The sequence below is a fragment of the Monodelphis domestica genome, chromosome 2 (assembly GCF_027887165.1).
Source record: "Monodelphis domestica isolate mMonDom1 chromosome 2, mMonDom1.pri, whole genome shotgun sequence".
NCBI lineage: Eukaryota > Metazoa > Chordata > Mammalia > Didelphimorphia > Didelphidae > Monodelphis > Monodelphis domestica.
This window is the reverse complement of record NC_077228.1, coordinates 226,611,016-226,637,484: the sequence shown is the minus strand read 5'-3', so window position 1 is coordinate 226,637,484 and position 26,469 is coordinate 226,611,016. Positions and strand designations below refer to the sequence as shown.

Genomic DNA, 26,469 nt, shown 5'->3' with positions numbered 1-26,469 from the left:
TCACAACTGAGAAGCTGGTCCTTCAGAAGAAGAATGGAGGCAGAAGCACCCTGAGGTTAGTGGCCTGGGGCAGTACAAGGGGAGGCATAAGGAAAGTGGTTACCACAGGAAGGAAGTATACCTTCCTGGATAGAGGTAACCTGAAACAAAGCCCCAGCAGCTCTGAACCTGTGTGCTGGTGTATAAATGGATATTTTGAACCTTTGGACTTCATCCCCCAGAAGTCCCTTAGTATTTCCCAAAATTCCCTTTTCCTGGGTCCCTGTTTTGCATGATTATATTTAAGTGGCTGTAACTCCTCCCTCTTTCTCTTTTTGGACCTGTGACTTGGACTGAATTCAGGCAGTTCTTTTGCCCTAGTTATTATTAATAAAACTTTTAAAATATAATATTTAGTTATTGAATATTAATTTTAAAACCCACACTGGGTCACTCTCATCCATAGTATCAGCTATAGCTTATTCCAAAAGAAGGTGAGCTAGGTGATTCCCTTAGGACATGGAAAATCTAGAACTATAGATTAGGTTGCCCTAGTATTACTGGTTTTCAGCCTGATAATAGTTATTCCAGAAAAAAAAATGTTAGGCATGCTTGTATACAGAGAAAGACGGAGAGATCTGTCCACTCACATGAACTGTCTACCTGGCTCTAAAGAATATAGTCAGGGGGCAGCTGGGTGGCTCAGTGGATTGAGAGCCAGGCCTAGTGATGGGAGGTCCTAGGTTCAAATCTGGCCTCAGACACTTCCCAGGTGTGTGACCCTGGGCAAGTCACTTGACCCCCATTGCCTAGCCCTTACCACTCTTCTGCCTTGGAGCCAAAACACAGTATTGACTCCAAGATGGAAGGTAAGGGTTTAAAAAAAAAAAAAGAATACAGTCAGAACCCAGATGATCATAAGTTAGATTTCTATGGATGTTGCCCCCTTGACCAATGCCAGATAAATTATTTCACCCAAAGTTCATCTTTAATTTTGGCATTCCTAGGTTCACTTATGAGATAAGATAAGAGATAAGTACTACCAACAAGTACTTATCTCTAATATAACAAGTCCTACAATTTGCATTTGAAAAGATCTCAGGTGCTGAAGTACAAACTAGGGTCTAAGAACATCAATTAAACTGTGACTAAAGGGCAACTATGTGGTATAGTCTATAGAGAGTCAGGCAGTCCTGGGTTCAAGTTTGGTCTCACACTTCCTAGGTGAGTGACTGAGTAGATGACTTAACCCCAACTGTCTATAGAACTCTTCTGCTTGGAACCAACCCTAAAACAGAAGGTTGTGTGTGTGTGTTTTAAACAAAACAAAACTGTGACTAAGAGAGTCAGGAGGGGAAAGCAGCACAAGGGTCAAGAAATCAGATTCAAGTTCTGTAAGGTCAAGCTAAATATGACCTACTTTATCTAAAGCTCTGTAATTAAAACTTCTGTTAACACTTCCAAAAATCTTTGTAGGTAAATGAAAAAACACTTTCTAGTATTAAGAGAATTGTTTCTTTCCCACTAAAACTTCACTAAGAAAGGTGTATCCAGTTTCCTTCTGCCTCCAAGCCATGGCTGAGGTAATGGGAGCTGGAAGGTAATTTTGACTATCACCTTCAATGCTTCATAATGCTGTGGAGATGATCATGGGTTTCAACAAACCTATGTTGGCAGAAAGCAAGTAAGCAGGTCCATGTAGACAGAAAGGCTTTGAGCATGGATTTAAGGTCCTCTGAGGCCAAGTCTAACCAATGCAGATTGGTGAATTATAAGAAAGCTAGCTATCAAGAGATGGAGGATTTTGGGTCACAGTCATTCCTAAAAGCCTCAGATGGAAAGAAGGATGAGAACTATGTTACTGAAGGAAACACTCTCTCTCTCTCTGCAAATGCAGGTCTTTTCAGATGTTTAAATATTAAAGAAGCTGTTAACCAAGGTATGCTGTTCAATAGACAGGTGCTTTAAGCATGTGTATTTCATGAAAACTGTCTTTAGCTCTCCACAGAAACAATTCCTCTTAGGGAACAGTCAGTTAAAAGCTCAAATATGTCAATGTGAATTTTTGGATGACTCAGTTTAACTTTACTTTTGAGAAACCCTAGTACTAAGCACACCTATTTTTGATTTAAATGTTAAGCACCTTTTTGTTATGGAGGCTTCTCCTTTGGTGGAAAGTTTCCTCTCAGGAAGCCCAGCTCCTGAGTTTGACCTTTATCTTTAATTTGTTTCAGCTGACCATTTTTCTAATGCTGTAGCTGTTGAGTGTTTGGAGGTTTATGCACCTGTTTGTAGTTAGTCTTTGTAGACTTCCCAAAGGTATAAAGAGACTCTCAGGTCCAGTATCTCTTTGGAGTTGGCATTAAGGGTTGTATCTTCTCCCAGGGATATGGTTCCCAGAGTCTCAGATCCTTTGGTTCTGTATGGAAATTGATTTATGACTCCATGTGGTGCCCAGATTAATGAGCCTATCCCTATTCCTGATTAAAAAGTGGGTTTTCTGACTACTTGGAAGTTCTGTATTTATTTTCAAATTCCAAATTCACAAATAGGACAACTGTCAGGAAAGTAAATTTATCCAAAACAAAATTTGCTATCAATGGCTAGGGGGAGAAGAGAAAATAAAAGCCCTGCATCTATGTAATGGCAATATGGAATAATAGAGAACTAGAATTGTAGTAGGGAAGTCCTTGATTTAGGTGCTACTTTTAACACATACTGTAACCATAATCAAATCTCTTAGCCTTTTAGTGTCCCAAGCAACTCTCTCAAGCTATGCTGCAGTTTCCTATCAGAAGTTCCTTATACCAAAGAAATAAACAAGTCTGCTTTATTGGTGTTGTTTTTGTTATGACTCCTGTTATTATGAGTATATACTATAGACCTATAGGATTTCAAGGAATCTTGCTGCTCCTTTGGTTCACCCCTCTCATTTTACAGAAGAGGAAGGTAAGACTTTGGTGAGGTGACTTTCCTACTGTCATAAAACCAGTTAGAGAGGTAGGACTAGAATCTAGGTCTCCCCTGATTCAGTTCTCTTTCCATGACTGTATAATCCATTTGTATGAGATTCTCTGTGATATCACATAATAGCATTTGAAAGAAAACACACACACACACACAGACACACACACATATATATTTCTGTATGCTCCGAGTCGAGTTTTACAAATTGAAATTTTGATACAAAGCCTTCAGAAAAAGGAAGATTAAGGTTTTCCTAGGGAAAGTTTTCTCTGGAGCCACTTTAGCAATTGGCAGAAACATGTGGAAAGTAAATGTAAAGTAATTTGAGAGGAAATGGGAGGCCACTAACAAATGGGAGTATCAAGAAAAACATTATATAGGAGGTGGCAATTGAGCTAAGCTCTAAAGGGAGCTAGGTATTCCCAAAGGTAGAAGAGTGATATTCTGGGCATGGGGGAACTTTCTTGATTTGAGTGAATTCAATTCAATTCATTCTAATTCAATTCCACAAATATTTATTAATGATAACTATCTCTTTGCAATATTAAAATAATGAAGAGCATATATCTAATATGCCTTTTGGAAAACATTAATTCATAAACATAACTGGAAGACAACTGGACTGATCTCAAGGAAGAATCCCATTAAGTTATAGAAAACACTGCTATGCAGCCATCTTACCTGTGACATGCAATTTTTCAGCTGTGACTTCTGCTTTCAGATAAATTCGCCCTCTTTTTTCTGTATGATCCATTCCACAGAGGCTTGGAACATTTATTACACATTGTTTGTGAACATTCATATCACAGGCTGTGAATTTTTAAAAAAGGGCAAAGAAATTATGCATGTGGAGAAGCATTATCATATTCACAATGTTCTTGCCTCTGAATAAAAGTAACAAATTAGTTTTCTTTTAAATTTAAATTTTCTATCATGTCTTTGTTCATATAACAAACTCTTAAGCAAAAATCCTTTATAATTCCTGAAATTATCTGTGTGATAACATTCTTATAATATATGTGCCCAATATATTTTTGGAATTTACCAAGAAAGATTATTGCTGGGGATTTAGAACTCATAAGGAATATGTCAGGTTTATAACCTAAAGTTCTCTGGCATTATCTTTCTAAATAAATTTAATTCCCAAGTAGGCTACTTTGTGGACAAGGCTACTTTGTGTCAACAGTGACAGCTATTGGAAGAACAAATCTAACTTGGGTAGAAAAAAAAGAGTACAGGCAAATTAAAAATATGCATGGCTCTACATGAATGACATTCTAATTATTTAAAAGGAGTCTACTCACTGCTAAGGAATCCCACCCAAATTTAATCAATGAAAAATTCTTAATGTGGTATTTCAAGTCCTCCACAATCTAGTTCAAATCTGCCTTTCAAGTATTATTTCATATTACTCTCCTTCTGGTAATGTACCCTTTATGTTACAGCCAAAAAAGTCTATAGTTATCTAGTCTTATGTATAACCATGCATTTTCCTTCCTCTGTGCATTTGTACAAGCTATTCCATTTATCTTATAACACCCCCCTCCACCCAGTCTTCACCACATAAAATCCTTTCTTTTCCTTCAAGGGCATCAGGAGTAACAAATACTATGAAAATTTCATAAATACACCTTAGATGAAAATGATCTCACCATCTTTGAATTTTTTAAGCACACTTTTTTATTTTCTTCTGACACTCTAATTTACCCCCATCACATTTCACCTTGTATCATTGCATTTGTACATACTACATTCTTTCTCATAGACTGTAACTTTCTTGAGGGCAAGGACTATCCCATTTTTCATCTTTGTAGTCCCAGGACTAGCATAGTACATGATTCATAGAAATCCTATAATAACTATTTGGAGAGTTCAATTGAAAAGAAATGTATAATTTAAAGATATAAAATTCTGCTTTTACACATAATAAAATGTTAATTCTCATATGGGCAGTAAAGATTTAAAACTCCTTTTTTTAAAGACTTATTCAAATAAGTCATTAAGTTTTGGAGGAGACACTAAGTTTTCAAAGGAGATACTGCTAAAGTATGATCTCTGGTAGGCTGTACAAAGCTGGAAAAACCTATAAGTATGGTTGATGATTGAACATCAGAGGACTAGCCCAGCTAAATTTTGTGAGGTTCATGATTAGAATGCTGACTACTAGAGGATATACATATATTCATACAGGCTTAGCAGCTAACATACCTATCTGCAAAGGGAACAGAGTGATTGGCATATATGCTTGTAGAAGAACTCCCAAATATTACTGAGATCACAGATGGCATTAATATGCTAAACATAATTAAGCTATCTAACCAAGTTCTATTATTTTGACTAAAAAATATTAAAGAACACCATCTTCACATATATATAAGAGAATTTGTTGGGCTCAAAATTAATGAATTAAGTCAATGAACCTGAAATTCAAAGCACCAGAGATTTTGATCTTTTCAATTTGGTTTATGAATGAGTTCACTTTCCATATTAAAGAGGTCATATAAAAAAGCTGAACTTTACACAGGAAAAAACCTTATCCTTATCTGTTGAATACAAATGATTCAGCTCACCTCAGAGAGTGTATGTCCCTGTTGGTATCTCAGAAGAATATTTTTCTTTTAACATTGTGCATTTACTAATTGTTTCTGGTATGTTCCAATTAAATAGTTGACACTCAGTAGTTTGAACCAGTAGTAAATAAAAAAAGCCAAAAATGACGGTTAACACTTGTAATCCCTACTATTGGGGAGGCCAAGGTTTGTGGATAACTTCAGCTTAGTGAGCAGCTGAGTGAACTTTCTGAGTGAACTTCTGAGTGAATTCTGAGTGAACTTCAGAATAGTGAGCAGCAGTAGAACAAAAGTTTACCAGGTGTTCACATTAAGTTTAGCATCAATATGGTGAACACTTTTATTTATTTTTTGTCCCTAATTAACTAGTATTGTCCAGTAAAAATCCTAAGCACTTAATAAATATGCTTTTCATAATTCAATACTCTTAGAAGACTTTGCAAGCAATAATTCTTCTTGAAATAGGAACAATTCATTGCCTTGTAATTTCATTACCTAACAGACCCTTTGAGATGAAAGGAAAACTTACTGTCACATTTCATTCCTTGATGTAGAAGTCCATAGAGCAGTGAGCCACAGTGATCACAAAATGTTGGGCTTCCATATGTGTGGATTTTAAACTTGTGCTTACTTCTGGGGTCCTAATGAAAGAAGAAACACAGGAACCATCCAATTTAATGAAGTGGTCATATTTTTTATCAATAAACATAATCAAGTGAACCATCTGCCACCTTCACAGTAGAGCCATGATTTGCTAAAGTGTTTATCATCTAAGTACTTTCTTTTCTTTCTTTAGAATAATACTGCCAATCTCTAATTTTCAGATGTATTTATTTATTTAAAACCCTTATCTTTTGTCTTGGAATCAAGATACTAAGAATCAGTTCCAAGGCAGAAGAGCAGTGAGGGCTAGGAAATTGGGGTTGTAACTTTCCAGGGCCATACAACTAGAAATCATGCAAAGTCACATTTGAACCCAGGTCATTCTGACTCTAGACCTAGCTCTCTATCCTCTAAGCCCCCTAGCTTTACCCATTGTACTATTTAAGTCCTCTATTGTATTTCTATTTCCCCTTTATCTGATTGTTTCATCATTTCCATCCATATCATCAAAAAAATCTTGTTTGTTTAGTAGTGAGTTTATGCATTTATTTGCTAGTTTGTTTGTTTGTTTGTTTTGGTCTGAAACTGTGATTTAACCAATATTAAAAACTATCTCAAAAAAAAAACAAAACTATCTCCACCAAGAGATCAGCAAGTACTCTGACAAAGTCTTAGATAGCCATGTGGGGCATGAGAGGTTCAATGATTTGCTAATGATTATGTAATTAGTGTGTTTCAGAAAAAAGACATGAACTAATGTTTTCCTTACTCTGAAACTAATATTTCATCCCTGTCACGTTGCCTCATGTATTAATAGGTAAAACTGAGATACAATTTAGGTAAAGTATTTGTTGAAGGTTCAATGGCAACAGATTTTCAGATTGCCTCTGCCATTTCATTAACAACATATAAACACAAAGTAAAAATTACTATGCCATGATTTCACATATAAAATCTATATGAGATTGCTTGCTATCTCAATGGGGCTGGGAGGATGGTGGGAGGGAGGGAGAGAATTCAAGATGCACTATTTGAAAAATATTGGAAAATCCAACCATTCTGGAGGGCAATTTGGAACTATGTCCAAAGGGCTGTAAAAGAATCCCTGCCCTTTGATCCAGCCATACCACTGCTGGGTTTGTACCCCAAAGAGATGAAAAGGAAAAAAATACTTGTTCAAATATATTTATAGCTATTCTCTTTGTGGTGGCAAAAAAAAATTGGAAACTGAGGGTATGTCCATTGATTTGGAAATGGCTGAACAAATTGTGGTATTTGATGGTGATGGAATACTATTGTGCTGAAAGGAATGATGAACTAGAGGATTTCTTTGTGAAGTGGAACGACCTCCAGGAATTGATGCAGAGCAAAAGTAGCAGAACCAAGAGAACATTGTACACAGAGACTGATACACTGTGGCACACTGAAATGTAATGGACTTCTCTACTAGCAGCAATGCATGATCCAGGACAATTCTGAGGGACTTGTGAAAGAACGCTATCCACATCCAGAGAAAGAACTATGGAAATAGAAACGCAGAAGAAAAACATATGATTGATCATGTGGTTTGATGGGTATGTGATTGGGGTTTTGATGTTAAATGATCACTCTTGTGAATATGAACAATATGGAAATAAGTTTTGAACACTGATATATGTATAACCAGTGGAATTGCTTGTCAGGTCTGGAAGGGGGCAGTGGGAAGATGGGTGGGAAAAATTATGAACCATGTAACCATGGGAAAATATTCTAAATAAATAAACTTTTAAAAAAGAAAAATATTAGAAACTGTTTTTAAATGTCATTGGGGCAAAATAAAATAAAATTTAATTTAAAAAATTACTAGGCCAGCCAACAATTTAGAGATAGAGATGGTGAAGAGATTTATATACTACAAAGAAATGTGTATTTAATTCTAGAAGCAATAAGTATCCACTGAAGCTCATTGTGCAAAAGAGTGACATGCTCAGATGTGTGCTTCAGGATTATCATTTTGGCATCTATGTTAAAGATTGATGAAATAGGAAGAGATTTATAGCATAACAACTAATTAGAAAGATACTTCAGTAGTCTAGGAGAGACATGATGAAGGTTTAAACAAGAGTGGTGGCCTGTGAGAAGACCTGAAATGTGAGAGGGGTGCAGATATGGAAGATACCATGCAAGAAGACTTAAGAAGAGTAGGCAATTAATTAAATGCTTGAGGTGAGACAGTATGAAGAGTAAAGATTACAACCATCTCCAAATGGACATGTTAACTGAATATAAAAGGTCACACCATTAAAAAACAAACAAGAGAATGAGATTAAAGACCTTTGTCAGTCCTCTGCTCCCAATTACATGCTGCTAAGTGGTGCTGGAAGAAGTCGTGTAATATACTAAATGGATCAATGACAGATTTATGTTTCTAGTATCAACTGGACCTGCATTGCCACAAGACAATCCTTTTGTCCACCTCTCCCTTGCCTATCATCCCATGAAAGAGTCTTTAAAAAATCATATTCCTGTTACAAATCTTCTCTTCTTTCTTATGCCTCTTACACCATCTCCTCTTTTACCCTCTAAGCTAGGGATTTTTGACTTTTCTTTATTTTGAATCCTTTCTGTCTTAGTAACAACTCTAAGACAGAAGTGCAAGGGCTAAGCAATTGGAGTTAGGTGATTTGCCCTTGATCATATAATTAGGAGGTGTCTGAGGTTACATATCACCCCAGGTCCTCCTGGCTCCAGGTCTATCTGCTGTGCTACCTAGTTGCCCTGACATTTAATTTTTTCTTCTCTCTCTCTCTCTTTCTCTCTCTCTCTCTTTCTCTCTCTCTCTCTCTCTCTCTCTCTCTCATATCATGCCCCACCTCTTCAGAGTCTGGTGAAGTCTATGGATCTCTTCTCAGAATATTTTTAATCAACATTCATAATTGAAGGAAATGTTAAATATCAGAGATTAGTGAAAATAAAGGTAAAACTTTTCTCATTCAAGTTTATGGACATCCAGAAATCTATATATAACTATTTTTACACTTATATATACTATCTGAGATAACTGGATTAACTTTTAGGTTCAAGTATGATATTTTAGGGCCAGTAATCTGGTTTGGGAAGGGTAGATAAGCCCAGGGCAGACAGAGCCAGACCCTGAGCTAATAAACACAGACAATATATAATCACAGGACAGTTTGGGTTTAATATATAAGGGAAAGGTGAAAGGGGGATTTGGGATTATCTAAACTAATTTTAATTTATCTATCCCTACCAGATCTAATAATCCCACACAGGAATTTCTTCTTAGAGAACTTTCTACTCTACTTCTCCTTAACCTAAACCTACAATCCCTAATTTTAACTAAAACCTCAACTTTGCTAAAGCCAGGGAAGGTCTTATATCCAAAAGGATCCAGACTTGATCTCACAGTTTCTGTGGCTGGATCACGTTCACCAGGAACTGCCTCGATGGAAAACAGCAAACAAGAATTAGGAAAAGGATAGCCACCAAGAAATCTGCACCTGACACCTCCAGAGATTCTCCAGAGAGCCCACTAACTGTCTTAGTCTCAGCCTAAACCCCTTCCAAAATTCCAGAATCTTCCTGTTAGTTTCATGCCACTTTTCTGCAAATGTTACCATTTTCCTTATCTCAGGTTACTGTGCACAGTGCCCAACATATTACTAAGAAAATGATGGCAATATGCCTGTACCTTATCTCTTTCTCCCCCTTATTTCTCACAGCCCTGTGACATCTTCCCTATACACTCTCTCAAGAAGAGATGGCCCTTCTCACCAACATTAACCCCTTTACTTTCACTTTTTATCTACTCTGTCATTTTCTCCAACTCATTCTCTTCATCACAATAATGCCCAACTCTTCTAATATTTAATCTCCTTCTCTGTTGTCTAAAACTCGTTTGTCTCCATCCTTAAAAAAAAAATAGGATTTCTGATCCTTTAGCTGCTATTCTATATCTCTCCTTTACTGCCAAACTCCTAGTAAATGCAATTTCTGCTTGTGAGTTCTACTTCTCTCACTTATTTCTCCACTCTTTGCCATCTGGCTTTCCACATTATCACTCAACTGAAATTGCTCTTTCCAAAGTTCTAGTCATTGTCAAACATACTAACTAGTCTTTTCTCAGTCCTCAAAATTCTTTTTCTCTTGGAAGAATTTGAGATTGTTGAAAACCCTTTTCATCCTTTCTTTGAGTATTTGTGACAATGCTCTCTCTTTATTCTCCTACCTGCTTGCCACTATGCTGGTTCACTATCTATCTATCTATCTATCTATCTATCTACACACATACATATAAATATGTATGCATATATACACACACATGCATTTCTTGATGTTGTCCTAGACTTTTTTCTCTCCTTCTATACTTTCTCTTACACTGATTTAAACAGTATCCACAGATTTAAGTATTTTTTCTATACACATGATTGACTCTTAGTTCTTTCTCTCCTGAGCTGAAGTTCTGCATTAACAACTATCTATTGGATATTTCTAAATAGATGTCTTGTAGGCATCTCAGACTCAACATGTCCAAACAGAACTCATTATTCCCCCTGTCCCTTCTATGTCCCCCTTTTCACCATTATTATTTTCACCTCCCACATATTCTCCACCATTTCTGATGAGGGTACCACCATACTTCCATTCACTCAGGTTTGCAATATATCCCTACCCCCCAATATCCAATCAATTGCCATTAATATGCCCACATCCCTCATTTAGGGCCTCATCACATCTATTCTGGACTATTACATAATATACATTCCACCTCCCATTATCATGCCCTTGTTTTGTTTCTGTCCTTCATTACTGGAATATACACCCTCCTCACTGCTACCTACTGGGATCTTTAGCTTACATTAAAGCTCAGCTCAGGTGACATCTCCTACATACAACCTCCCCACAGATGTTCCTGCTTTCTTTTCCTTGAAATCACATTGCATTGATTTTCTGTCTTTTCATGTGCTTTACTGCTGCATTCTACAGATCATGGCCCCTATCCATCTTTCACTTAAAATTTTTTTTTTTTGTGTTGTCTACACCATTAGAATATAAGCTCCTTGAGAGCAAAACCAATCATACTTATCAATTTTTGACTCCAGTACTTTGGACATAGTAAGTGCTCTATCAGTGCTCATTCATTTATTCATCTTCCATATTGAAAGTATATTTTCTGAGATGAAGGAGTATTTTGCTTTTGTCTTTTTTTATCCTCAGAACTTATCATAGTGCCTGGCAAGGAGTAGATGTGGGGAAAAAAACTTGCTGGTTTTGATTATTGATTGACTCTTGATCAGTTGATATTAGTTGATTGATTATGGAATATTATTGTGCAGCAAAATATGATGAATAGAAGGAAGCCGGAAAATCTGAATCAACATAAGCAGAGCAAATTAACCCATGAGAATGGGAAGCTAAATTCTGAGTAACTGGAAACCAAAAGAAATCCTGGACTCCAGATTCCAATTCACATGGAATTCCTTCAGCTCATTGTTCCTTTCAGCACAATAGTATTCCATCTACAACAGATACCACAGTTTGTTCAGCCATACAAAAATATTTATAGCCTCACTCTTTGTAGGGGCAAAAAATTATAAAATGAGGTAGTGTCCATCGATTGGGGAATTGAAATGACCTCTAGGAACTGATGAAGAGCAAAAGGAGCAGAACCAGGAGAACGTTGTACACAGAGACTGATACATGATGGCACAATGGAACATAAAGGACTTCTCTACTAGCAGCAATGCAATGATCCAGGACAATTCTGAGGGAATTATAAGAATGCTATCCATACCCAGAGAAAGAACTATGGGAGTAGAAACACAGAAGAAAAACACCTCCTTGATCACATGGTTTGATGGGGATGTACAAAGATTAAATTGGGTAATTAATTATTATATTAGCTCATCCTACCTATGAGCAATTAATGTTTTTCCAACTATTTAGATCTAGTTTTAATTGTGTGAAAATGTTTTATAGTTGTATTCTTATAATTTCTGTGTTTGTCTTGGCAAATAAATTCCTAAATATTTTACATTGTCTAGGGTGATTTTAAAAGGAGTTCTCTCTTTCTGATTCTTGCTGCTGAGTTGTATTGGAAATATATAGAAATGCTGATGATTTATGTGGGTTTATTTTATATCTTGCAACTTTGCTAAAGTTGCTGATTATTTCCACTAGCTTTTTAGTTGACTTACTAGAATTCTTTAAATAGACTATCATATCATATTCAAAGACTGATAGTTTAGTCTTCTCATTGACTACTATAATCTCTTCAATTTCTTTTTCTTTTCTTTCTTCAATTTTTTTTCTGATTGCTACTGCTACTGTTTCTAGTACAATATTAAATAATAGAGATGATAATGAACATCCTCACTTTACTCCTGATCTTATTGGGAAGGCTTTTAACTTGTTCCCATTGCAGATGATACTTGCTGATGGTTTAAAATATTTAGTTTATTATTTTGAGGAATGATCCTTCTATTCCTATACTTTCTAAGGTTGTCAATAGGAATGGGTATTGTATTTTGTCAAAGGCTTTTTCTGTATCTATTGAGATAATTCTATTTTGGTTATTGATATGGTCAATTATATGGCTGGTTTTCCTAATATTAAACCATTCTTGCATTCCTGGTATAAATCCCACCTGATCATAGTGAATAATCCTCATGATAACTTGCTGGAGTCTTTTTGCTAGTATTCTATTCAAGATTTTTGCATCTATGTTCACTAAGGAGATTGGTCTGTAGTTTTCTTTCTCTGTTTTTGGTCTGCCTGTCTTTGGAATCAGTGCTATATTTTGTTATAAAAGGAATTTGGTAGAGCACTCCTTCTTTGCTTATTTTGTCAAATAGTTTGTATAGTATTAGGATTAATCATTCTTTAAATGTTTGATAGAATTCACTTGTGAATCCATCTGGCCCTGGGGATTTTTTCTTAGGGGGTTCTTTGATGGTTTGTTCAATTATTTTTTCCTGAGATGGGATTGTTTAAATATTCTATTTCCTCTTTTGTTAATCTAAGCTGTACTGAATATTATTACTTAATTTTCCTTTGTCACATAGGAGGATTCATTCTGCAGATGGGAGGATTGAATGACTGATGTAAAGAAAAAGACATCAATAAAATGAAAAGGATATGTACCTCCACATATACATATACCTATCTACATTTACACATATGTATATAAACATACATAAATACCCCAAAATTAGAAAGTTTAAGTATGATAGCATCTGGATTAGAATAAAAGGAGAGAAGTAGAAATAATATTGTCATATTCTAGACACTGCCTTCTAAGATGGAAAATAGTGCAAAACTGGCAGAGAGAAACCTGAGTAGTAATAAGATGCTTCAACTACCTTATCATCCTAGATCTGAACTGCTAAGTAGTGCTAGGGAAAGATACAAATTACAGCCTGTACTAGTTAGACCACATTTGGAATTTTGCGTTCAATTCTGGGTTCCACATTTTTGAAAAGTGTCAAAAACAAACTACAGAGTACCAAAGGAAAGGCAGCAATGATGCTGAAGGTTTGAGAATGCATCTTATTAAAAAACAAACAAACAGTTCACTACTTGTGTGACCTTGAGTAAGGTACAACTTCTCTGGGCTTCATTTCTCTCACCTGAAAAAGGTCATTTCTAAAATTTCTTCTACACTGAAAGCCAAAATATCATGGAAGGGGAAGCTAAGTGGCTCAGTGCATAGCCAGCCCTGGAGATGGAAGGTCCTGGGTTCAAATCAGACCCCCAACACTTTCTATCTGTATGTCCCTGGGCAAATCATTTAATCTCAATTGTCCAGCCATTACTACTCTTCTGCTTTGGAACCAATACTTAGTATCAATTCTAAGTCAGAAGATAATGTGTTTTTTTAGGGGAAAAAATAAAAATAAAACAAAATGAGGTATTTTGAATATGCTATTTATACAGGGTAGACAAAAATCTTAGTGCCTGGTGCAGTTTTAAGCAGTTTAAATAGCTTAAAGCTAAACTAAAAGTTTTCGAACAACCTGTACACTTGTGGTGGGGCAAGAATGCATACTTGAATGCCTTATACTATCACAGACATCATTTAAAAGTGATTAGTTCCTCCCCCCCTTACAAAAAGCAAAGAGGATTCAAGAAGCTGAATCGGAAGCCTACTTAATTATTCTATAAATATGTGTGTATATGACTATTATGTGGACATGTAATCATGTAAAAGATGTCATTAAATGCGAAGGCTTCATACCACATTGACTACCCATGAAATATAAAGGAACCAAAACAAAGTTTTTAGGCTAATTGGTGGTTATTTTATGCAAAAAGGTTTTTCCAAGAATCACATTCAAAAGAAAATTTTCAGTCTTGGTTTAGTTGCACTAAGACTTTTGTACATCCTATAATATGAAGAGCTACAATTGCTGGACACCACAGTGATGACAAATGTATGTAAGTATTAAAATACTGTTGAGTCACTTTTGTAATTACTCATAAATGAGAACTTAGCACATAAGAATGCTCATTTCACAATGAAACAGCCTTTGGTAAATGTGTGACCTCCTAAAGCTAATAAGTTGGATTCCTTGGGTGCCTTATTAGAATACCTTCTAAATATCACCTTGGGGGTTGAGAGTATTAACACTTTCCTAATGAGATTACTTCTCAGAGAAAAGCTGTGGCATGCACTCATACTACCTATTAAAAGGAAGCCAAGCAGATTTTTAAATTTCCAGTTCACCAAGCTATTAGGCAAAGTTTCCAAGTTGTTATTCTCTGCGTTTCAACTTCCCAAAAGTCCCAATTGTCAAATATATTCCTCAATACTTCCAGGATAGAGTGATTTCTCTTCTGCACTGTGCTGGCAACACAAAAGATCTATTCACAATGTACTAGGGAAATGTCATGGCAAATAGCAAACAACTCTCTAGAAGCAAGATATAAACAGCTGGTAGGAAACCATATTAAGAATAATATCCATCTGGAATCCATGCAATTAATTAGAAGCATAAAGGTTGTAAGCAGCTCCAGACATCTTCCATACTAGCCCAGAAAAGATTTTTCGGAGATGACATATGGAACACTGTCCTAAGCTGTGGGCAGGCAAATTACTTCATTTTTCATAAGCATCCACAAAAACCTCACTTGTCTGAATAATTCAACATATACATAATTTTGTAGGTTATAAAGGGTTTAGGGCTATGGAGGGTGGGGGGAACCAATCAACTCTCTGCCATGTAAAATTCTGGATCAGAGTTCAGAGTCCAGATTTGGAACCCTTCCCAAACATGAGCCTCTCCAAAAATAGCAGTCTTCAATTCCCTTAACCCGAACAGGAGACAATGCTAACAAAGGGATACTTCCATCTTTTACAGAATGAATTCAGTTAATATCCTGGCAAAAAAAAAAAAAAGTCTATGGTTCCCCAAATAGACACTCACTGGAAATGATAAGCACAATGACTTACACTTTGAATGGTGTATGGTGAATAATATATAGCTAATCAAATTTAGGCATCACAGGTGGCAGGATTAGTGAGGAGCTAGAAAGAAATTTGACAAATTACTTTTGATACTCCCTGTGTTCCTGATCTCCACATTCTGTGGGTAGCCTTCCCAGGACTGCCATCCTGTCAAATTCCCTAAAAAATAAATTCTCAAACTTTGACTGCCAAACAAAACTCTCACCATCAAGTACTCTATGAACCATCTGTATTAATCTTTCACCACCAAAACCCCAAGTTTTTAATGGATGAACACTTTTCTTTTAAACAAATGTCACTGATGTCTTTTTATATCACCTTCATTTCTAAATATATGCCACATTCTTCCTTTACCCTCCAGGTTCTTAATCTGAGGTCTATGAACTTTAAAAATATAGTTTGATAATCAGTTTCTTTTGTAAACCTCCATATTTTATTTTGTACACTTAAAAATATCATTCTGAGAAGTGGGTCTATAGATTTCACTAGGCTGCCTAATGAGTCCATGACATACAAAAAAAGGCTAAGAACTTATGCATGCAATGAAAAAACTCATAACAAATTAAAAAAAAATTTAGCAACACTAACCAACAAATCAATCAAGTCTAAGAATATATGCAATGTTCTTGGCCCACAGCACCCAATTTCTGATAGGAAGGAAGTGACGTGCATTTATTATCTCTTCTTAAAGGCCCAAACTTAATCTTTATACATATATCATGTTAATTTTTTAGTATATTGTTCCTTCCAATTACATTTTTATTATTATGTTATGTTAATATGTTAATATTATGTATATTATTTTACTTCTGTTCATTTCATTTTGTATAAATTCATGTATCTTTCCATGCTTTTCTGAATTCTTCAAATATACCATTTATCAAGTGTAGTAGTAATTTATTAGTCAAGAATCAAAATTTGTTTAATCATTCCCTTTTGGATGGATGTTTGTTCTAGCACTAAAAACGTGCAGCTTGGTATTTTTTTTGGGGGGGAAGGGTGTGATATCTATGTGACACTCGTATATTTGATCTACCTAAAACACATTCCTAGCAATGGAATCTCTGGATCAAAGGGTATGGAATTTTAGGTACGTTTTGGGAAAATTACAAGTTATGTTCCAGAGTAATTTGGCAGCTAAGTGCCCCACTAATTACAAAGTTGGGAAGAGAGTCAGGAAGATCTGAGATCTAATCCAACTTACTAGCTATGTGACCATAGGAAAGTCATTTCACCTTTGCCTATATCAGTTTTCTCAATTCAGTTTTTTCAATTTCAGTTTCAGTTATCTTAGAGATAATAACAGCACCCCTACTACCCAAGGCTGCTAAGGGAAGTAAATGAAGTCATATTTATAAAGTGCTTAGCATAGAACCCAGCACAGAGTAGGTGCTTCATAAATGCTTCTTCCCTTCCTTTTCCTTTTATTTTTCATTTCTTTTTCTTCTTCCATCTCTTTCCCATAAGTTGGACTAATCAATAGTTCTATCAATAATATATATATATATATATATACATATATATATATATAGTATACATATCTTCCAAGAGGCTCTCCAAAATTATCTGCTCACATATTTGTTTTCTTTAACAATCTGCTGGCTGTGAGGAAAAACTAAGTTGTTTTTATTTTCATTTCAATTACTATTAGTGATTAGGAGCAATCTTTCATGGTTCTGTGAAGAATCTGTAGTTCTTTTTGGTCAGTTTTCAGAAGTTCTGGGGAGTTTTTTGTTATTAATTTGTACAGTTGATATTCACATTTTTCTATTTTCCATGTTCTTTTGCCCGTTAAATCTATGAAGCAAGTTGTATTGGTTTACATAGATGTCAGAGGCTTTTAAAAATACTGTTGTCTTTTGCTTACATTCTGCAGATCTGTCTCCATGTCAAGTATTTTTGTGTTCCCAATCTATTTCTTTGGTTCCTATAGGGAGACTCCATTACGGATTGATTTTTTTTCAATTCTGCTAAGTGAATATGTTGATTTTGCCCTGAAGCTCTAAATTACAATGTATACTAATTCCTAATTTAAGTTTTTGTACTTCTATTCTCAACAACACAAAAAAAGTATGAAAGGGTTACGACTGTGTCAGGAAAGAAATATAAATGCTTATGTTCTTTTGAAGTATTTAAAGTTAAAATAAAGTTTTTGACTTTATTTTGAAGATATTTGAGACAAAAGCAAGCAGAGATAAGATAGCAAGATTCTTAAAAACAATTTTATCTCTCATTTCTAAGAACTCTATTTCTTCTATCATTTACCTCAAATTATGTAGAATATTGATGTGTTTTTATTTAGACATCTAGTAGTTTTGAGGTAATATCCTACTATCAATCGAGTATTTAAACATATGCAATAAAAAGGGGGGGAAATTTGCCCCCTTCTTCATTTAAAAAGAATTATAGGGGGCAGCTGGGTAGCTCAGTGGATTGAGAGCCAGTCCTAGAGATGGGAGGTCCTAGGTTCAAATCTGGCCTCAGACACTTCCCAGCTGTGTGACCCTGGGCAAGTCACTTGACCCCCATTGCCTAGCCCTTACCACTCTTCTGCCTTGGAGCCAATACACAGTATTGACTCCAAGATGGAAAGTAAGGGTTTAAAAAAAAAGAATTATAGGAGACTTAAACAGTCATTTTTAATAATGAAAAATCTAATAGAAATATAAGCAAAAAAGATATCATTGATACAGAACATAATGTCTAAAATTGTACTAATCAGAGTAGCCAAGTCTTTCACAGTTGATCATCGTTACTGTATACAATGTTCTTCTGGTTCTGCTCACCTTCCTCTGAATAAGTTCATATGTCTTCCCAGGGTTTTCTGAACACATCCCCTCTTGATCACAATCATATACAACAATTGATTTAGAAACTCCACAACTGGTGGGCATCCTCTCAATTTCTAATTCTTTACCACCACAATTTTGGCATATAACAGTTCTTTCCTTTTTTCTTTGCTCTCTTTGAGATATACACCTAATAATGGTAGTGCTGGGTAGTCATAATTTTACAGTCCTTTGTGATAGTTCCAAATACTTCAAAATAGTTTTCAGAATAGTCAGACCAATTCACAACTCCATCAACAGTGGATTGGTATTGGGGGCAGCTGGGTAGCTCAGTGGATTGAGAGCCAGTCCTAGAGAAGGGAAGTCCTAGGTTCAAATCTGGTTTCAGACACTTCCCAGCTGTGTGACCCTGGGCAAGTCACTTGACCCCCATTGCCTAGCCCTTACCACTCTTCTGCCTTGGAGCCAATGCACAGTATTGACTCCAAGATGGAAGGTAAGGGTTTAAAAAAACAAAACAAAACAGTGGATTGGTGTCCCAATTTTCCCACATTCCCTATAGCATTTGCCATTTTTATTTTCTGTTAGGTTAGCCAATCTGACAGATATGAGTAGAACCTCAAAGTTCTTTTAATTTCATGTTATAAAAATTATCCATTTTACTTCCTGTGATTTTCTTTATCTTTTATTACTTATATCTTCCCCCTCTACATCGGTCTGACAGGTAATTTTTTTCATGCTCTCTCATTTGCTTATCTTATAACCCTTTATATCTAAACCAGGCATCCATTTTGACCTCATCTTATTATACAGTGTAAGATGGTGGTCTATGCCAAGTTTCTGTTGGACTGCATTCCAGTTTTCCTAGAAATTTTTTGTCAAAAAAATGAGATCAGGTTAAAAAAAGACAACTTCGGTGTCTGGTTTTATCAAACACACTAGAGATTACTAAATCCAGTTACTACTTTATATCATGTATCTAACCTATTCCAATGATTTACCTCTTTATTTTTAGCCAGTACCAGATTTTTTTGATGATTACAGTTTTGTAATATAGTTTAAAATCTGGTACTGCTAAGTCTCCTTCCTTCACTTTTTTTCATTGATTTCCTTGAGATTGTTGACCAGATGAATTTTGTCATTTTTTTTAGCTTTATTAAATAATTAATTGGCAGTTTGATTGACATACTTTACTTTTTAATATGAGAATCTAGGCCAACCTAAATGTTAAAGATGTCACAATAGAAAAATTAGAGAAACAAATAATATGCCTTTTAAAGCTATGAGTGGCAGATAAATTCTTAACTAAACAAGGCATAGCAGAAATTAAAAAAGATAAAAGATAATTTTGAGTATATGAAATCAAAAAGCTTTTGCATAAACAAAATGAATGAATCAGAAAGGAGGAAGTAGACTTTGGGGAAAAAATCTCTGTGTCAAATATCTCTAATAAGGATTTAATAAATATGGGGAATACTAATAGAAAAATGTAAGACTAAAAACCATTCCCCAAAGCAGACAGAGTCAAATAGGCTTAAACAGATGGCTCTCAAAATTTAAATCATGTTTTGGTACTGGCTAAAAATTAGAGAGATTGATCAGAAGAACCCATTAAATGCAATATGCAGAAAGGCAAACAAACCTAGCAACTTGGTGCTCAGTATACCCAAAGGCCCAAGCTACTTGGGTAAGAAGAACTCATATGACAAAAACTACTGGGAAAACTGGAAAGCAATCTGGAAGAAATTAGGTTCGAACCAACAGCTTACACTTTAACCAACAGATACCAAATGGAGATATAACTTATGTATAAAACATCACATCATAAAGAAATTAAAGGAATAAGAAAAAAATTCCCTTTCAGGTCTATGGATAGAGGAAGAGTTTATGATTAAATAAGGAATAGAGATAATCATAAAAAATAAAATGGCCAATTTCAATAACTTGTTTTCTTGTTTTCCTAATGGAGAGATCATGGAGAAAGAATGTAGTCTTCAAATAAATGTAAATTTTACTTCAAAAGATTTTAAAAAATCTTTTGCACAAACAAGATCAATGTAGCTAATGTTAGTAGTGAAACAAGGGGGCTGAGGTAGAATGAACCTATTTTTTATAACCAATTTGATTACAAAGAAAATATGTGAGAAGATATCCCCCCTCTTACTTTGAGAGTCCATGAGCATAGAACATCAAAAATTAATTAATTAATTATATTAAAAATATGTATATATATATATGTATATATTTGGCTGACATTTTAACCTCTTCCTTTGAAAAGATAGATGACTTTCTGAGAGGAGAGGAAAAGTAGAAATAAGGGGAAATTTAGGTGATGCTATATATACATGTGTGCATATATAGTTATCTTTTATATATGTATATCTAGTTAATATATTTTCTTTTTTTGCATCTCAATGTATATATCTCCCTCCCTATCTACCTACTTACCTACCTACTTATCTACATGTCTATCTTCCCATTTAGGCAGCATGCAAAAAGGCAAATGATATTCTATGCGTAAAAGGCAAAAAAGTAGTTTTTAATAGAATTTATGATTTTCAAACATTCTCTTTGAGAAAACTAGTTTTAAAAGGCAAAGATAGTACACAAAAGAAATCTATCAAGTTTTGATGTCATAAATGCAACTAGTAGATCAAGAATGCCAAAAAAAATGAAATTGGTTTTGATTATTTTCCCATTATTTTTTCCATTTCCATTGTTTTGGTTAACAACATATTTTTCCTAGTTGTTTTGCTTGACTTTGAATCAGTTCATATGCCTTTCCATGTGATTTTCATGTTCATTATTTCTTAATGTACAGTAATATTCCTATTCACTTGTGTACCATAACTAGCTTACCCATTCCTAACTAATGCAGCCTATTTACATTTAATGTTGCCATGCATATGTTTTTGTTTTTGTTTTTTACTATCCTGCCCGCATGACCCAAAGAAATATTTTCCCTGATGCCCTGTATTCTGATTGGTGACTCCCTTGCTGGAATGCAATTTTGAGAAGGGTTCAGGTCATGCTTCATATAACTTACAGTTTGATTCATTTTCCAGACTTGTTATACCTCCTCACCTGCTTTCTTGCTAGTTATTACTCTCCTTCCTCCTCCCTCAATGGTCCATTTTTTTTCTTTATGTATTATCTTCTGACATTGGAATTCAAGTTTTTTGAGAATATAATATTGTCTTGTTTGCTTGTATTAGTACTCTTACTATGTAACACAAGGCCTTCTGTCTAGTAAGTGCTTAATGTCTCTCTGTCTCTGCCTCTCTCTCTCTCTTTTTTTTCCCTCTCTTTCCTCTTTCCTGCCATACTTTCTGAAAGCTGAATTAGCCCAGAATGGAATTCTAATTTTTAGAAATAGATTGACTGGCCCAACCTAGCCAGATTCAAAGGTTTGCCTTACCAGAAGGTTGGCCTCTCAGGAACAAATTAAAAAAAATTTTTTTACTTAAATACTTAAGAGGTCTTCCTGAGGTAGGGAGGGATTTCAATCTGCATTAATAGATGGAAAATTCACAATGATGAAATTATTGATCCTTCAAATATTTATGTAAAAATGGAATATATTATCCATCCCACCTGTAGATAGGGAAAAAGTTCTTGATTACTGAAATAAAGGCTATCAGACACTAAATTTGAAAGGTTTGAATATACAAAATCTTTGTACAAACATTCCCCCTAATAATAAAGTCATAAAAATGAAAATGGCCATAAGTTGCCATTATATCCATTCCATGTTGAACCATTGTAGTGTTAGAGTTTATGCTTATTAAAATAGCAAAAGAAATTTTTTAAAAATCTGATAAAGTATCGTGTTGTCAGGGACATGAGGAAAATAGTGTATTTAAATATACAAAATGGTTTGAATGATACTTAAAAGTTTTTTTTAAGATTTGTAGAAAATTTAATAAAAACATTACCAAAAGGAACACAACAAAATGAGGAAAATATTGCTCGACATAACTGATATATGCTTATGACAAAAGTTTGAAATTCGTGTGCTCCTTCTACTGCTATTGTTCACAATCCACTAAAATTCAATAATTAAACAAGTTGCTTTGGATTAATGATCTATTGAGATTCTTTAAATGTAGTATGTAAACAACATATAGTCTATCATTAGATCCATCCTCAAAACCTTTTCAGTGGTTGATTATACAAAATGTTTTTAAAATTTATATACATATCTAAAATTAATTCACAGATTCCACAAGATAAGTAGTCAAGGAGTAAAGCAGACCATCTTTAAGATGGGAGGATTATCTTAGATAAGCTCTGTCCAACTCTAAAATACTCTAAGTAATTTGCTATCTCACTAAGGAAACTGCAAATTAAAAGAACTTTAAGGTACCATTACATTCACATTGAACCACTGTTGTATTGGGGAATACGTTTATTAAACTAGAAAAATTAAATTTAAATTATGATAAAGTTTGGGGCAGGAATGTAAGGAAATAGGATACATGGGTTCTCATTGGTCAGATGATTAATAAAAGTACAGAAGGTGGGAACAGCATATAAAAATGATCTATAAATCACACAACCTTAGGAATGCAAATTGATCTTTCTTAAATGATAGCAAATGTATATTGTTTTCCTATCATGCATTCTCACACATATTAGTCATTCAGTAGATATTTATTAAGCACCTTCTATGTGTCAGGTATTGTAATAAAGCTACAAAGAAAAGTAAAAGAGAGACAAAATTCTCTTCTCTCATGGAGCTCAGAATTTAAAGGGGAAACAGCATGGTAACAACTAAGCACAAGCAGCTATACACACACATCATAAATTTGAAACCATCAATGGGTGCAAGTCACTAGGATTAAGTGGGATCAAGAAGGGCTTCCTGTAGATAATGAGATTTATGCTAGAAGGAAAGGAAGTCAGCAGGTAGAGATGAGGAGGGTATGTGAAAATGCCTGGAGCCATGGAACATCTTGTACAAGGAACTGAAAGGAGGCCAAGTGTTACTGGACGGCAGGTTTTTGACATTGTTGCTTGGTTGACTTGATTGATTTCTGTTTCCCGATTCTCATTGTCTCTATCTCCTTTTATAGTATTCCTTCCAACCCCCCATTCCCAGCACCCATTTCTTTTCTGGACCAATCTCTTTGGTATGCATAGCCCAACCATCATTACATCTTCCTTACATGTGCAGTCATTGTTCTTTAGGTTGTTTCCATGGCAATTAGTCAAAATCTTGTTTGTTACTAAAGACTTCTCTCATCAGTTACTTCCTAAGAAAATGATGACCCTTTTCTGCAAGCACTGCCACATTGGAGTGGAGAGCTCAAAGCTCAGCTGTAGTACTAATGGAAGCTGCCAGCCAATGTTGCTGGCCACTATCCAGGGAGAAAAGAACTAATTCTGACAGTAGTTGGAATATGCTTCTGTGTTCTGGGCCAGCTGGTTCTCATTCCCAGAAAGATTTTAGCGTCAATCAGGAGTTGACTGGCTCAGTCCAAACTTTTCTTCTTGGTCTGCACCTCCTTTCAAATTCCTGACTCATAAGGCCAAAACTTCCTGTTAATCACTTATTTATCAGGGCTTGTTCTACAAGGGAGGACAACATTGATAAAAGAAGAGACTGTTTTGCTGGATAATTCTAGGAATTTATTTTGGAACTTTTTGGAGAGTGAGTCCAATTCAAAACTAATTAATTTAAGACTTAAGAAGGGTGTAGGGGTCAGTTCAGAACTGTTTGAATGCATTGAGACAGTGAGTCAGCATGTTAGTATCAGGAAGCTATAATAATAATAACAATCACTCACATTTGTAAGGCAACTACTATGTGTTAGGCACTTTACAAATGTAATCTCATTTGATCCTCTCCTCACAACAACCCTAGGAATAAGGTGCTATTAAAAAAAAACTCAACAACTATTAGACCAATTTTTTGAGTGGCTTCAACTGGATTCAATTAAGGATGAACCAACAAGAAAGGAAACCAAACTTAAAGAGCTGTCTTAACACAGAAAGTCAGCTTTAGATCAGCCCTGACAGAAATGGGTTGCATAACCCTAAGCCCCAGCAAGATTCCATATAACCAACTTTGAGAAGCACCTTCACTTAAGAATATTTCCAAGGGCCATAGGGACCTAGGCATGAAAAATCAGGTTGTGATAACTCCTGTTTTCTGTTTCTTGCTGTTAGTGATTTCTCTGTGTTGACTTCTTGGTTCTAGGATTGTGGTCTTGCTTCCCAGACCTTGTGCTGAAAAACTCTGATTTTTAATTTTAATTTTTGAAGATGAAGTACTTTAGTAGTATAACATCATTCTCATTTGAATCACAGAATTTAAAGGTACCTCAGTGGTCATCTAGTTCATCTAGGCCAATTCATACATGAAAGGAATCCCTACAACTGGTCATCCATCTTTGCTTGAAAACTTGCAAGAAGGAGGACCTCACCACTCCTTCAAGAAGTCCATTCCACTTTTAGATGGTTCTAATTGTAGGAACTACTGTTGTCTTTAAAGTTATCTGTCACATTTGGCTAAAAAGAGTAAAGAGACGCATGAAAAGAATTTATGTGAACTGAAGTAAGCAGAACAACAACAAAAAACCACCTATAATGACTATATCAATTTAATCATAGATTTACAAAATTGGTGTAGTTATGCTGGTGACAACCCATATGAGTTTAATCTTCATGTAAATGAATCTGCCAACATGTAATAAAACCTAATCATTTTGCTTTAGGGAATATATCTCAAGGATATACTTCTAAAGGAAAATATTTATATAAAGATGTTCTCTTCATCTCAAAACCCCTTTACTGGTCTAATGATGACCCTTCTTACCTAGACCAATCCATCCACAGGTGAACTTGAATCTCCCATTTTTTTCAGATGACTCCCCATGGTTCTGTCGCCCCCCTCTAATCTTTAACCTTTCTATTGATTCTTGTTCCTACAAACACACCCAAGTTTACCCCATCCTCAAAAAACCTTCCTTGCACACTATTATCACCTCAAATCATTGCCCTTTATTTCTTCTACCTTTTTTGCCTAACTCTGAAAAAGCTGCTTACACTCATTCCTATACTTTCTCTCCTCTCTTTTACCTATCAGCCCTTTACATTTGGGGTATACCCTCATCATTCAGCTGAATGTTACCAGTGATCTCTTAACTGATAAAACCTAATGGCTTTCCCTTTTAACCTCAGCCCATTCTCATCTTTTTAAAAAAATCTCTCTATTGGTGGTGGTATAGCAATATTTAATACTTGGAGACAATATTTTTCCACTGAATACTTTCTTATCTGTTTGTTACATTACTCTTCTCATTGTCCTTCTAACCCTGTCCTTCTAACCACTCCTTCTAACTCTGCTTTGCTGGTTTATCATTTATATCACACTGACTAAATGAGAGTGTATATAACCCAAGGTATTTGAGAGGCTTTCTTCCTTCCTCTGTACATAAACTCTCATTCTTGATGTCATCAGGGTTTGTTGATTGAATAATCTTTTCTTTTCAAATGACTCTCATATCTACTTATCCAGATGAATTGTCTATTGGGTATATCCAACCAGATAGACATTTTAAAATCAATATGTCTACAACAGAACTCATTATTTTTTAAAATAAGTTTTTATTGATGTCTTCCCCCCCCCCCCCACATCACCATCATTTCCTTCAGTATTCCTTCCCCTCCTGGATCATCAGACCATCATCTCTAGCAAATAGAATTTTTTTAAGAAAAAGAAAAAAATCAGTATAAGATAAAAATACATCAAAAAAGCTTAAAAAATAAGCAACATATAATCCTTATGGACTTCACACCCTTAGGAAAGGGTGAAATGGTAGACTCTGTTTATATCTCTTCACTTGATCCATGCTTAAAACATGCACTTTTGATTTTTTCATGTATATTGTTCTTTCTATTACATTGATATAGTCACTATATGCTATTTTTAAAAATTCTACTTGCTTTACTGTATCAATTTATGTAAATCTTTTCCTGCTTTCTTATATTCATTACACTCATCATTCATATGGCATATTTATATACCACAATTTGTTTAGCCATTCCCCAGAACTTTTTTTTCTGCAAAATCTATTCTTCTAAACTTCTC

The 26,469-nt window shown here is 35.0% G+C and overlaps 1 protein-coding gene across 2 annotated transcripts in view; it reads right to left on the bottom strand.

Annotated features, from left to right (window-relative positions):
- PRKCA (protein kinase C alpha) overlaps nucleotides 1–26,469 on the bottom strand; it is a 590,805-nt gene that overhangs the window by 176,556 nt on the left and 387,780 nt on the right. For both annotated transcript variants that reach the window (XM_007482766.3, XM_001370222.5), the window contains exons 4-5: nucleotides 6,046–6,157; nucleotides 3,628–3,756 (exon numbers count right to left, since the gene is read on the bottom strand). In XM_007482766.3, coding sequence (XP_007482828.1) covers nucleotides 3,628–3,756; nucleotides 6,046–6,157 — 241 coding nt within the window. The remainder of the gene's footprint in view (nucleotides 1–3,627; nucleotides 3,757–6,045; nucleotides 6,158–26,469) is intronic.